At 52.6% G+C, this 13,979-nt stretch overlaps 1 protein-coding gene across 1 annotated transcript in view; it reads right to left on the minus strand.

Moving 5' to 3' along the window:
- Positions 1 to 6: 6 nt before the first annotated feature.
- The window catches only part of PKD1 (polycystin 1, transient receptor potential channel interacting), a 50,038-nt gene continuing 36,065 nt past the window's right edge, over positions 7 to 13,979 (minus strand). The window contains exons 26-45 of the mRNA XM_031555853.1: positions 12,824 to 12,994; positions 12,495 to 12,638; positions 12,013 to 12,223; positions 11,541 to 11,667; positions 10,569 to 10,685; positions 10,078 to 10,127; positions 9,431 to 9,633; positions 8,762 to 8,867; positions 8,488 to 8,606; positions 7,150 to 7,352; positions 6,644 to 6,838; positions 5,709 to 5,848; positions 4,742 to 4,869; positions 4,204 to 4,372; positions 3,932 to 4,057; positions 3,581 to 3,755; positions 2,952 to 3,239; positions 2,167 to 2,301; positions 1,531 to 1,845; positions 7 to 1,152 (exon numbers count right to left, since the gene is read on the minus strand). Of these exons, the coding sequence (XP_031411713.1) occupies positions 550 to 1,152; positions 1,531 to 1,845; positions 2,167 to 2,301; positions 2,952 to 3,239; positions 3,581 to 3,755; positions 3,932 to 4,057; positions 4,204 to 4,372; positions 4,742 to 4,869; positions 5,709 to 5,848; positions 6,644 to 6,838; positions 7,150 to 7,352; positions 8,488 to 8,606; positions 8,762 to 8,867; positions 9,431 to 9,633; positions 10,078 to 10,127; positions 10,569 to 10,685; positions 11,541 to 11,667; positions 12,013 to 12,223; positions 12,495 to 12,638; positions 12,824 to 12,994 (3,725 nt within the window). The 3' untranslated portion in view covers positions 7 to 549. The remainder of the gene's footprint in view (positions 1,153 to 1,530; positions 1,846 to 2,166; positions 2,302 to 2,951; positions 3,240 to 3,580; positions 3,756 to 3,931; positions 4,058 to 4,203; positions 4,373 to 4,741; positions 4,870 to 5,708; positions 5,849 to 6,643; positions 6,839 to 7,149; positions 7,353 to 8,487; positions 8,607 to 8,761; positions 8,868 to 9,430; positions 9,634 to 10,077; positions 10,128 to 10,568; positions 10,686 to 11,540; positions 11,668 to 12,012; positions 12,224 to 12,494; positions 12,639 to 12,823; positions 12,995 to 13,979) is intronic.

Consider the following 13,979-nt stretch of genomic DNA (forward strand, 5'->3'; position numbering starts at 1 on the left):
AAAGGTTAAATATCTTCTTGAAACCTGTAGCTTTCCTCCACAGTGTGTCTGGTCTGCAAAATCCAAGGTCAGACCTTCAAGGCCAGGGCTCAGCTCTCCCCCTTTCCTCTGGCACAGCCAGCAGGAAGGGGAGACAGCCTTGGCCCACTCACCCTACATCAGTCCCCAATAAAGTGTCCTTGTGACAGCCGCCTCGCGCGGTCCATTTGCAGACGGGGCCATTTAACAAAAGAGAGACAACTTTTTAATACTGCCTTACTGTAACCGGTATTTTCTGACCCCAGCCTGCGCAGCCTTCCCCGGCTGTCCATGAGGGAAGGCTCAGCCTCTCCCAGTGAACCCTCAGTACTGGAAACCACTGGTGAGGAAACGGGCACAGCATGGAGGCTGGGGCTGCACCAGCCCCGCTGCAGGCAGCAGCCCCATACATCGGCAGCAGCTCGCCAGGCTCCAGGCCTGCCTGGCAGGCACAGCCCGCCTTCACAAACCTCTTCCGAGGCTCTCTCTGCCCTCCGAGGGGCACTGCTTCCCACGACGCCCCCAGCACAGCTACTTGACAGTGGGGTGGACCCTATTCTTGGCTCGGAGAGGCCGCTTCTTCTTCACGGCCGGAGCCAGAGCGGAGTGTGCTTTGTGCGGGGGGAGCGCAGAAGCCGCCACGCTGATGCCTCTGCTGGCACGGATGAGGCGGCTGGGCACAGAGCTCCTGCTGCCAGGAGAGTGGGGGGACAGTGGGAGCTGCGAGTCCGTGGTGGAGGAGGTCTCTGGTGAGGGCCCCCGCTCTGTACTGCCCGCACAGTACCTGCTCAAGACATCCTCTGGCACCAGAGAGTGCCTCCTCTTGGAGCGGCGGCTCTGGGAGCCCTGCAGCTGGTGCTCGATGCGGTACACATCCTCTGTCACCTGGTTGACCCGATCAAATTGGGCTAGCAGCATCTCGAAGAGGGAAAGGAGCCGCTGGAGGTCGGCGTCCACTTCCAAGCTGTCCCGGGTGCTCAGCACGAGGCTCAGCCCATCCAGCTGGCTGGAGGAGGTGGAGGCCCTGGAGCTGTCAGAGGCAGCGCTGGGAGTGGGGCCCCGGATGGATTTGGAGTCACTGGAGTCCCGGGATGGAAGTGGTTCCATGCCTTCAAACCTCACCTTGTGGCGGAACTGGAAGGAGAGGACGGGGGACTCAAAATTATTTCAGGAGCTGCCACGTGGGAATGCTGTGCCACAACACCTGCCCTGCTTCAAATAGCCCCAGTGCTGCTATTAGCCTCTCCTGGTGGTTAGGCTATAGCTCAGACCTGGGGACAGATCTCAAATAACATCACCTGAAATGCTGGGACTGAAAACTGGCAGCCTACATCCCTGCAGTGCCCTGCCACTAAACCAGATCTGCCACTGCCAGAGGGGCTGAGGCATCCAACTGTCAACTGTAGTTGGAAGCAACCAGAGTCAAAGCTGGATAAGGACAGTGGATGTTTCCCTGTACAAGTCTGCAGCTTAAGATGCGCTACTTGACCCCTTCTCCCAAGCTGCACTCACCTCCTTGGCTTTGCTGAAGCCCATCCACATTTTCAGCCTGCGCACAAAGAGCTCCACCATCTCATAGTCCTGGGGCTCGAAGGCAGGGCGGTACAGCTCAAAGTGCATCTCCCGGTAGCTGTAGACAAGCACCACGGTGAACAGCCTCAGCATGATCCACACCTCCAGGATGATATAGCTGGTGCAGAACAGGTAGTAGAGGCCAGAGGAGTCAGTCGGGCAGGGGTAGAGGCTCACGCTGCCCCGCACCATAGCAATGAGCAGCAGAAGGCTGCTGCCAACGCTGCGGAAGGACTCCGAGGAAGAGGAGAAAAGCTGCAAAGGGGACAGTGGAGATAAGATGAAAAGGAATCCATTGATGGCACAATATCTCTTGACACTCACTACCCCATCTTGCAAAGCACGAGCCCTGCACAGACCGTCAATCAGCTGTGACAAGGACTGGCCACAGACAGTGCATGGCCAAAGCCACCATGTCCCTGAGCACTTGGCACAGGCTGGGCACTGCCCGTGCTGGGAGCCAGCTGGGATCTGCTGACAGCTGCAGCACAGTGAGGGACAAGGGGGTCACACAACCCAGGGCCTCACTCCCAACCAGCCCCTCTGAGAGACAAGACAGGGAGTGCAGATAGTTACCAGGAAGCCAAGCTGTGCGTATGCCAGGATGAGGACCGCAAAAGCCAGCCCTGCTGCAGTCAGCTCCTTCAAGGACTTCTGAAAAGTCTTCCCGAACACGGACCACTGCCTGACAAAGCGCAGCTGCTGGGCAGCCTAGGACCAAGCGAGAGGACGGTGTTACAATAGGCTCAGGTGATCTGCCCAGCACAGCAGAGCCTCTTTCTTGTTTTCCCTGCCCTGGCAGAGAAAGAGGCATTGCGGCACCACTTGCTCTCAGAATGCAGAACTCCAATGGGAAGGCAGCATACCCTAAGTCCTGTACAAGCACTGTAGCAGAGCCCAAGAGCTCAGGAAATGGGAATGTCCTGCCTTAAAATCCCACAACTCCATCTCAGCCCTCCTTTTACACATTTCTCTTAAGGTTCTTGAGAGTCTTTCAAACATGTCTGAGAAATGCAAACTCTGGCAGCACAGAGGACATTCTAGTCCAAGGGCTCCTTGCAGACAAAATCATCCCATCAGCCACAGTTCTTCAAGGGAACTGGGTGCTGAGAGGCTTTAGAGACTCAGAGTGCTGCAGCAGAGGTGCACACGGGTGTGTGACAACACTGTCCAGCACCTCTGTCTTGCTATGGATGTGGGAGAGAGGGGTGGCAGCAACCACTTTGCATTTATCAGGGCCTGGCACAACAGAATCAGTCGTGCATGTTTTTACTTCAGGACTGCACAGGGATGACAACCTGGCACAGGAACAGAGCACACATCTCTGACCATATCCTGCATCCACCCAGCCCTCTCCGTACCTGCACGATCAGGAGGAAGAGGAGGGAGGCAGCCAAGGTGCTGAAGACTGTGTTGAGAAAGGCCACCTGGTAGAAGTTGGTGAAGACCTTGCGGTTGTTGAGGTACTTGAGCCATTGCTGGTCAGCCAGGGTGGCTTGGCTGAGGTGCACCACCACTGTGCAGGTGGTGAGGAGGATGAAGACCCACTGGCCATAGTTGCCCCACAGGGTGAAGTAGGCCCTGCCTTCTTTCTTGATGGAAAGTGACTCAGACACCACAAAGTAGACCACAAACATCATGAGAAAGACCTGGGGAAGATTGGAGAGGTTATCATGGAAGGCTGCACCAAGAGACCTTACAGCACCCTAGGACAGTAAAAGCCCCATATATTAAGCTGAGTTCTGCAATCCTACATCTGCAGTGCACTTCTGCAAGTCTTCCCACGCCTTCCTCTCGATCACTCTGTCCTCCTCCTTCCTGTCATGGCAGCAAAGCTCCTCTGACCACATCCAATGCACCTATGGCAGGGTGGCAATGCCCAGGGGAAGATTGCTCTGCTTGCACCTAGCCCTGGCCCAGTCAGCAGAAGGTTGAGTCTGATCCACCCAAGTACCTCTGTGCAGCGACTGAAAGGAAGTGCCACACTCACCATCATGAGAAGCTGCAGTGTGACACCACTGCTGAGTCGCAGCAGTGGGAAGGGGCTGATGGTGACAGTGGTGACAGCCTGGCCTGCACCCAGGAACTCCAGCTGGAGGGTGATGGCAGCATGAAGGTCCACGCTGGGGTTGTACTGCATCAGCTCCACAAAGATGACCCGGCTCCTGGGGAGATAAGAACAACTCAGAGCTCTGGGACAAAGCAGGGACAACAACCTCAGGCTTTGGTGCCATTATTTTTGTTAGATCTTAGATTCTCAGTCCCTCTGGTGATGGCCTCAGTAGTGCGCCTTAAAAATCCAGGTGACAGAAAACATTTCCTTTGTCCCTCCCACACTTACATGTTGTCAATCCAGGTGTGCTGCTGAAGGTAATTTAGCTGAGCCCTGCCTTCCTCCAGTGAAGTCCCCAGTTCCTGGATATAACCACCGCTATCGTAGAAAGAGATGTAACCCCAGTACCAGACCCTGCAAGGGAAGAGGAAGCATGGAATGAGGGCTGGAGACTGAGACAGAACAGCCCCCAGCAACCACCCAGGGCACCAAATCAACTGAGAAGTTCTCATGCCTTTAGGACACAGGGCAGAGCTTTGGCTGCGGGCGCAGCTCCTTACCCTGTGAGGTCAGGTGGTGAATAGGACCACGCAGTTGTCACGTTCACAGTTGCCTGTTCCCACCCAGCTGCATAGTCAGCAGTAGAGAAGCTGTGTGAGTCGATGCAGTTCTTCCTAGCAACTGTGCCCAGCCCGTGGAGGACATCCTGGGCAGTGAGCTGGCACTCAGCTGAAAGGAGACCAACATCATCACTCCATAAGCACCCGAATGCAGATAAACAGTGCAGGGTGCACAGTTGAGCTTTTACACTTAGCATCCCCCTTTTTCCCAAGCCCCCTCCATTACTGTGTCCTCAGTCACACCTCCAGAAACAACAAGAACCTCTCTCTTCAGTGTAAGTCTCTCCATCCTCATTTAATCTCTGGTGGCAGCAGAACCAAAGACACACTGACACACATGCTGCAAGGAGAAAAGTGCCTCCACAAACTGCCCTGCCTCACTCAGCCCCTAGCTGCATCCAGACCCGGCCATTTCCTCCTCTCAGGGAGTGCCACCCCCCAGCAGGTGACAGTGAAGCCCTGGGCCATTGCCCCATACCTTCCTGCAGCCGGAGCTGGCGCAGCCGGGCCACCCCCAGTGTGGTGCTGTAGCTCTCCTGACCCGACTGGTTGTTGTAGAGGTAAGGAAGGAACACCTGCGACATCCAGACCCAAAACTGATCTGATCTGCAAGAGGGAAAAGGTGTGAGAGGCAAAATTCCTGGGGCAGCTCTGCTAGGGCAGCCTTCTGCATGTCTCACCAAGGATCTGGTCATAGGAATTTCACCTGGAAGGGACTGCATTTTGGATAGTAAACTGGGCTGCCCTCCTCCCAGCCCTGTCAGCAGGCAGGGACAAGACTTCCACCCACTGTGAGCTCTGCTGGGGTGGGGCAAGGGGAACTGTTATTTGATGGGCAAGACCTAAAGGTGAATGGATCTGTTCTCCCTCTGGGTTCAGTGAAATCATTCCCAATTCAGGCTGCAATGAATCAAAACTTCTGTGACTTTGTGTGACAAGGACAAGCCAAAGCTGCTGGCACAGGAGAATCGAGATCAGTAGTGAGAAGGGCTCAAAGGCATGGTTAATCCCAGGCAGCTGTCCCAGTGTCTTTCTGCTGGAGTTTACAGCAATGTGGAAATGCAGCTGGGAAATTTTAACCTAGCTAAACCATGTGTGCAAAGAAGGGAAAGACTCTGCATTTCTGAGAGATGTTATTTTTGGTTCTCATGACCATGTTTATGACTAAACCTTATTTTAAGTTGTAGATTCTGTAGACAGAGCAAACTTGTGTCCTTTTGACCAGATACAGAAAGACTGACACCTGTAACTCACACAGCAGAGGTATTTGAAGTTCCAATATGTTAAAGCTCTCAATTCTCACAGTTCCCTCTGCCCTCCAGGTGAGAAGTAGAACCATGGGGAAAGGAGAGGACCTGCTCACTGCCACTCTGTGCCCATGTGTGAATTTATTGTTTTTCAAGCAATATTCCACTCCCCTCAGTGCCCAGGACTTTTACAGTTACCTCTTGATGCGGAGGAATTCACTGCTACCCAGTTGCTGCTTGATGGAGCTCTGCAGAAGGAAGGCCCTGCTGTTGCGGGTGGCATCTCCATAGTTGGTGAGCAGGATCACCAGCAAGAACATCATGTAGATGAGGAAATTCTGGAAACAGAGAATAGAAAGGGATTGCAGCCAGTAACAGGGTGGGATCTGGTCCCAGTCTCGGTCCTGCAGCAAATTAACGCTGTCGAATGATTGCTGGCTGGCATGAAGCAGGATCAGAACCCCAAGTCTTTCTTTTTCCATATGGGAAGCAAATTAAAATGAAACCCAGACCACAGACACATAACAATAATCTTTTTTTTTTTTCTTTTTTTTCTTTCCTCGAAGTGGCCAGCCCAGCACCACATGTTTCAGTTGATATGCATTGCACAACCTCCCTGTAGCAGCTCCTATAGCTGGAAGTTTGGTTTGTAAAAACAGTTAAGGGAGTTTCCATCCTTTAAAGAAATACCATGCAGTTAAAAATAACTTGACAACTCTACAGCAGCTGTGTATTCCCACCACTAGTGTGGAGGAGAAGTAATGGACAATCTGCAGAAGTTGAAACTTCTGCTCCTAGGTGGGGTTTTCTGTTTCACAAGACACTGTTAATGAATTTTCTTGTGCAAGTTGGTGCTGCAAACTTTGCCCTCTAACCTCAAACACCCAAACATATCAAACCAAGGATGTACAGCCACCCCCCTTACAGCCCTGCTCCCCAGACACCTCAGCTCTCAAAGCTTCACAGAGAAGATGAATATCACTGGATGTCTCCTACAGATGGAAAAATTGAGGCTGAGACTCCTATTATTTCAGGAGACAACAGTTGGAGTGGGAGAACCCAAACAAGGATGTACCTCAACGGCTGGAGCCAGCACTCTGCTTCTGCCCTAGACATCAAGGAACATGTCTTACCTTCAGCATCCTGTGCAGCAGTTTGACCTTCCTTGCCTCCTCCTTGGCCTGGAAAAGGGCAAACCCCTGTGGGGGTCGAACTTTGCTGATCTTCTCAGAAACATGCTCAACAAATGGATGCTCCACCAAGGTATCATCCTCCTCTGGGTGCAAGCGCTTGGCAACCAGTGAGAAATAGAGAGCTTCCAGCAGGACCTGAGGACACAAGCAGTGTCAGGGCCTGCAGAGCGAGCCATGCCATCACAACCACTGTGGGCAACGGATCCTGTTCGCCTTCCAGTACAGCCACAGACAGCTGGCAGGGCCTTGGAGCAGCTGGACTACCTCAAACTGCCACCAGCCTTGCTTCCCCTAATGCTGCTATCGTGTCTACCCTTCCCCCTGCACAGCATTCAGTCCAATTAGTGTCTGATACAACTTGATTAGTAACTGGACAAGATGCTAATTACGGCTAATACATCCACCTGTACAGATACATGCTTGTGTAGTCCTTTTGATTTCCTTACCTTCAGGGGCTCCCAGACCAAGAAGGATGCCAGAAAGCTGAATATCCCTGAGATAAGCCACATGAGGGCAACGCTGGAGGAAAAGCCCACCCCGATCCACACGGAGACCCCCGTGGAGGTGGCAAAGAGGAAGAAACTGATACCATGAGCCAGATAGGAGCACCAGGATGGCAGCAAGCGCTTCCTGAATGTTTGGTCTGCAACTGGAGGGAGAGAAAACAGGAGTCACTGCAAAAGGATCCCAAAAGGCACAGGAAGGGCTAAGCACATTCCTCATCCCAGCAGAGAGCTTGCCACTAGTCCCAGGTGAGTTTGGAGTGATCATCCCAGGCATCACCCACATAGTGGGAACAAGGACAGCACATTGAAACACAGCCAGCCTCAGAACAGCAGCCCCCTGCCTGCGGGCAGCAGGATGGGCAGGAGGAGGAGATGGGATCCGGACTTGGGCAGGGGGGTCAGTTGCCTACTTTCCATCAGGGCCCCAGGAATTTGGGCATGCCCAGCCTGGCTGGAAGTGCTGCTGTCAAGACTCGTGAAAAGCCACACAAATCTGTCATAGTGGCTGGCCTTCAAACTGCTGAGCTACTCAGCCTTGGGGCTTGCTTGGGCACAGCTGCTTTCATCCACCCATGCAAACCATTGCTGGCATAAAGATAGAGCAGTCATTCATCAAGCATGATGAACTAATGGATTTTAGCAGACCCAGGAGAACTGCTCCTGTGTCAAATTTTCTGTGCTGCAGCCTGCCCTAGAGAGGCTACGCCTCAAGAAGCCAAGAGTTCACACTATGAGAATTGACACAGCTTCTCTGCAGGATCTGTGCAGGGCACCCAGCCCTTCACAAGGCTTGACAGCTTGTCTGCTGCATTGTGCAACACTCTCTGGCTGGCTGTTGTGCTGCACGACCCAGTAGGAAGCATCTCTTCTCTGCTTTGCTTTGTTAGTTGGTTTGAACTTTCATTGGCATTTGCCTCTCTTTCCCCTCTGGTTACGTACAGAGACTCTCACTCTCCACTCTTATGCAGAATGAATGAACTGATGTCTGCAGAGGGCTGCAGAGAGCAGAGTAATTGAAGAAGCATGAAGCTGAGCTTCCCTAGGGTGCACATTATGAGATATATAACAAAACAAACGGTGTTCTGTGGTCTGCTCAGACTCAGACAGGAAATAGCAAGTACAACCCAAGCTTCAGAGCAGCCTCTCCTAAGGCTCCTTTGCCTTAGGCAAATTACCTGCTCAACCCTCCCAGCTGCTGCCATGTGCAAAGACCCCTGCCCATACCCACCATCCCTGCCCTTGGTGCTGATGGTTGGCACAGCCATGCAGCTCTGGTACCTGTCCATGTCGACTTAGCTGATCTGCTCACTTCCCTGGGAGGGGCTGCCATGCTCTGGCCTTTGTCATTCAGCTTCTGCATCATGACCGTCTCCACCTTCTCCCCAAACACACTGGAGCTGCCAAGGCAAAGGGGATGCACTGGTGAGCAGTGCAGGCTCTGCCCCAGCTGGTGCTGGCTCTGCAGTAAGCAGGCTGTTACAAGAACAGCAGCCCCGGACCAGGCAGAAAAACTGTTTGCCTCATTGGAGGGACTCTACTCCCCAGTACTTACAGGCCTGAGATCAGATCTGTTTCAGCCCTCATGTACGGTCCTAGGTCCTGGGAGTGCGAGATGCCACTAGCTCCATCTGCCAGTATCTGCCTTATCAGATCCTCATCTGGGGAAACAGAGGAAAGAGCACTGAGAGGAGAACAGCATGCAGTCCCACACACTGAGATGGTTCTGCATCACTTAGGCTCAGTCACACTCATGGAGCAGTCAATACACAGTAGAGGAGCCCTTCTCCCCCATAGCAGCCCTCCCTTCCTCCTGGTTTTCTAGCTCCTGCCTATGCCCACTGTGTTTATGAAATCTGACATGAAATTCCTGGTACAGGAGGGCCAAGTTCTTCTTTTTCAGACACTTACACAGGTTTCAAGACACACAGTGGCCTTGCAGCCAGTGAAGAAGTACTGCTTGCTTCCAACATTCAGATCCCAGGAGAACCTCTCCTTGTTCCCACTCACTTCGAACTGACCCACATCACGATTTCTGCTTCCCCAGACTGAAATCCCTTTCACCAGAAAACATAACCCCCCTTTTCTGCCCTGCAAATTGAAGCCAGGTAGCAGTCTGTTATTCCAACTTCTCCAAACCTGAGCCAGGACTCCCAAGGACCAGACTGTCCCTCCTGCACCTCCCCGTGGCATTCAAACCCTGGCACGGAGCAACACTACACACCTGAGGCAGAGAAATATCTGGGCTGTCCCTGATGAACACCAAGTGACAAGCTGTCCTCCTCAGCTGCTAGAGGGGGCTCGAGTCCAAGGTGACGGCTGGCCCGGCCTCGCTTCAGCTTCTGAATGGTGTTGCCCATGATGGAGGGGTCACTGAGGAGATCTGGCCAGCTGAGTAGGGCCTCGCTGGAGGGCCACCGCACGAGGCTGCAGGAGAACAGAGGACTGGCTCAATCAATCAAGTGTGTATGAAGAAGGGAAGCATGAGAAAGGAAACTGTGTTAGTGGGCAGGCCTGTCTGGAAGTGGAACCACCACAGCCTACCAGCACGTGGCTGCACTGAGACCTGCAGAGCGCTTTGGGCAACTGTTCAGAACAAAGATGGTGATGGATATTATATTCCAGCCTCTGGCAACAAGGAGTTACCAGCTCTTATAAAACAAGCCATCAGAACTCCACTGCTTGCAGACAACTTTGATGGTCTTTGATGGCCCCCTTTTTTCCCCTCCCAGAACAGTATGTAAGCTGTGAAGCACTGTGTTTCACATCTGCAAGCCTGTGGCACTGGAAAGGAAGAAATAGCATGTGGGAAACTCAAAGCAGAGAACAACACTGAATTCCTCCTTGCTCTGACCCAAGAAGCCTACTTACCTTTTGGAGTCCTCCAAGAACAGATCTGTTTTGGTTTGCTCGGAGAAGGCCTGTGGAGGAAGAGGAGGTACTTCAGGCACGTGAAACTTGCTGGTGCCTGGTTACAACAGAGGTTGCTAACATTGCTTCAGCAGGGGTCACTGAAAGCCTGGAATCCCAGCCACTGCGAGCCCTGGTCCCACACCTCCTGGACCCTGTTCTGCTACAGCAGAGTAATGCCCAGGCATACAAGTAGAAACATACTCTCACATGCAGAGCTGTAGCTGTACACAGCTTGTGCTCAATGTCTGTGACTGGCCTGAGCAAAGATGCAGGTGAGAGACAAAGGGCTGTGGTGTTCCCTACCCTACCACCAGTGCTGGTCAGTGGCACCTGAAGTGGTGCCAGCAGCACCTTCAGTTCTGACACTGAGTGGGGATGCATGCTGTGTCGGTGCAGGTAGCCCACAAACCCATGCAGTCTGTGTGGCTTTCAGGTATGGAGCAGGTCACCTCTGCCCGGAGCCCAGGGAAGGTGGGGAAGGAGCTGTCGAGGACTGAGGAGTCCAGGTAGTTGTCAATCTCCAAGGACTGCTGGTCTGAGTGAGCCACGGTGTGGTTGATGGAGACCTACAAGAAACAGGAAGGCTTAAGAGGAAGAGGGAGGGTTGGAGGTGACAGTGTGGCTGCAGTTCGGAGTTCTGCTGCTTAGCACATTTTTGCAGCCCACCACTCCACTCTGCTGTGGAGCTCTGCATTTGTGCAGAAAGGGCTGCCCAGCGGGTCTGACAAAAGGCATGTCCTTCCCTGCCTCCCAGATGCTACTGGCTACCACCCAATAGCATCTGGCCTACCCTAGACATAAGTTCCCAAGTGTGCAATGTCCTGCAAAGCAAGGAGTGCTTACAGGAAAAAAAGTATCAGACACATTTGCTGCTCATCACCCACCGAGCAGCAGGATGCAATACTTAATGGAGCTGCTAATTGTGTCTAACTAGTCATTAAATCCCCAGCTAATCCTTCCACAGCTGTCTAACCACAGTTCTGTTCAGACAGCTGAGTTTGTACCCAGGGCAGGTATTTCATTAGAAAAGCTTGACTGAGCATCTCTCAAGCTCCTACCAATACAACAAAGGGTTGTATCTTTCAGTAGCATTTAGGTACATATCACGTACCAAAATCAACACCACATGCTCAAATAGCTTTCAGAATCTGACCCTTTGGTAATTGCCTGGGCACTGACAGAATCCAGTATCACACAGCAAACATGTTAGGCAGTGATCTCTCCTTCTATGGTGAAGGGCTGTTCCCAGCCCAACAAGGAAACAGAGTCTTGCTAAGTCCAAGGTTGTGTGCAGGGCCAGAGTCAGCTGGGAAGCAACGAGTTGGAGAAGTGATGTACAACAAAGGGCAGAGTCCAGGCCCACATAAGCAAACCTGGTGGCATCACACCTGTTTGTACAGCCCGCAACTAATTCACGTTACCTTGGCACGAGCCATCCTGAAGAGAAATAGAATGACCAAGTAGAGAGGGTAGACCACCACGCTGGACACCAGACCAACAGCCACTGTGTCCACATTAACAGGAATCAGGTTGGAAACAGCCCCACTGCTGCAAAGAATCAAGAGAGATCAGAGATTGGTGTTAGCAGGAGCACTCAGGCTTGCCAGCCGTGCAAACAACAAGAAAAGAGCACAACTGAGCACTTCAAGTGTGCAGAGAAAGAAATGGGCATTGACTGTGCTAACGGGAAGGGAGGAAAGCTGATCAGGCTCTCCTTGGTCCTCGGTGGCCTATGTACTGATCCCAGATTCTCTGCAACAGAAAGGGCAGACTCGAGGCCACAAGCAAGGCCCCTATTTCCAGCAGATGTAAGGTCTGTCCTACGTAATGGGAAGCACAGAGGGGCCCCAAGGAGGTGGGGGACTGGCCAGAGCACCAAGGGGCACAGCGCACCTGAGGTGTACGTTCCCCACCACGCCGTACCACACAGCATTGGCACAGAGGAAGAGGAAGATGAGCAGAGAGCAGCAGGTGGCTCTCTGGACGCGGGTGAAGCGGCTGCGAGGCGGGCGGTCCCACATGGACAGCCAGACATGCTTCTCAAAGAAACCTCTCTGCAACTCCGCTATGAAGATCCGGGAGAAGCTCCTCAGCTCTGTCTCACCTGAGCGCAAAGAGAGAGAGTTTCAGGGTCAGCAGCACAGCAGAGGAGAGCCAGCTGGGATTGGCATAGGCCCTCCTTGCAGGCTGGTATTCAACAAGTATTCACACTGCATCTATACGGCTTGTCCTGTAGCAAAAAGTACCCAGCAAAGCACCTGGCTGCACAAGTCAGACAGTATCAGCATGCAGGCTGCTGTGGGCATTTCCTCAACAGTGAGAGCTGCCACACTGCCCAGCCAACCCAGCCCCACGCCCAGGAGCTGAACACTCACTGGCAGCATAAACCTCCTTCTCCACCATGCCATCATTCTCTTCACTCTCCACCGACAGCCAGTCGTTCACCAGGAAGAAGTAGCTCTTGCTGCTCTGCAGGTCCCGGACAATGACGTGCTGCAGGTACCAGGAAGGGCTGAGTCCTAAAAGTTAAGGGAGAAAGAAATGTGTTTCATGGCAGACGTTCCCTGCATGAACCTGCAAAGCAAGAGGGCAACAAAAGAAGCTCCTGGTCATTCCTGGCCCTTGCACCGGTCAGATCAGGGCCCAGCCCTGTCCTGTGATGTCTGACGGCTGCCTCAGCCCCATGTGCCCACTCCCATCTCACCTTTATTGTCATGCCAAATGCGGATGCGCCAGATGCTGCCCAGATTCCGCTCTGTTGCGATCTGAAACACATCGAGGCTGTTGCGGTGGAATGCATTTTCTCCATCCAGGTGTCTGTGACCACTTTTATTGTCTACACCGTACAGCGCGATCCCCACATGTGCCGTGGTGCCTGGCAAAGTTAACAGGGTTCAGTTAAAGAAGTTCACCCAAGGTAATCTGCTTCCCAGCCCTGCCTTCCTGTCAGGGACTTGGGACCAGATGCAGGGGCTCCTTCAGAGGGGTCACCTGGAGATTCAGGAGGAAGGAATGTGCTGACCAACCATCCCACACTCAGGCAGGGTGTTACATGCAGCCTGGAGGGCAGCTGCTCACATTGGCCTGGTGCACGGACCTTGGCGTACTCATGGTTTTTCTATTTGGAGGGGACTGAGTCTGAAATTCCTTGACTTGCTAACACCCTAATGGGAGGAAATGTTTACTCCGGATTTTTTTTTCCATTAAGCAGTCAAAAGATTTGTTTTCTTTGACTTTTCTCTAGTAGAGGTTGCTAGATGCTCCCTAGTCCACCTCTTCAGCCTGGATGGTCTTTTGGGTGTCTTCAGAACAAAGCTGCTCTCAGTGAAATCACTGCTCACACTAAGATCAATGGGAACACATTTCCAGCAGTGATATGGTGGCATTCTACATCCACTGTTACTTCCAGCTCCCAATATTTCCAAGCCCGGAATCGTGTTTCTGGCTGCTCTAGCTACAAACCCAGACTCAGATCAGAAAGCAAAGCTTTCTGCCTTCATGCTGCTGAGAAAGATTCAGAGGCAAGAACAAAACAGTGGATGAGAGTGGACAGTAAAATAATCTAAAATGCCCACAAGCCTGGATACTTCTGCAGGACAGGACCAGCAGTGAGGAACAATCAATATTTCTTGGCTGTTCCTGCAGGCATGGTGAGCAGTAAGGATATTTCTGTACTGGGTGGTTCCCTCTAGTAACAGCCATACTGACAGCAAGAAAAGAGACAGCATGCTTTTCTCCACAGTTCTTGACCGTCATACAAAAAAACCCAACATTTTAATGCTGTGGGGAATCCCTGAGCAGACTGCTGCTCAGTGCTCCACCAACCACCAGCCCAGATTTGGGCCCTTGTGGAGGGAAGA

This window comes from Meleagris gallopavo, chromosome 16 (assembly GCF_000146605.3).
Source record: "Meleagris gallopavo isolate NT-WF06-2002-E0010 breed Aviagen turkey brand Nicholas breeding stock chromosome 16, Turkey_5.1, whole genome shotgun sequence".
In the NCBI taxonomy this organism is placed as follows: Eukaryota; Metazoa; Chordata; class Aves; order Galliformes; family Phasianidae; genus Meleagris; species Meleagris gallopavo.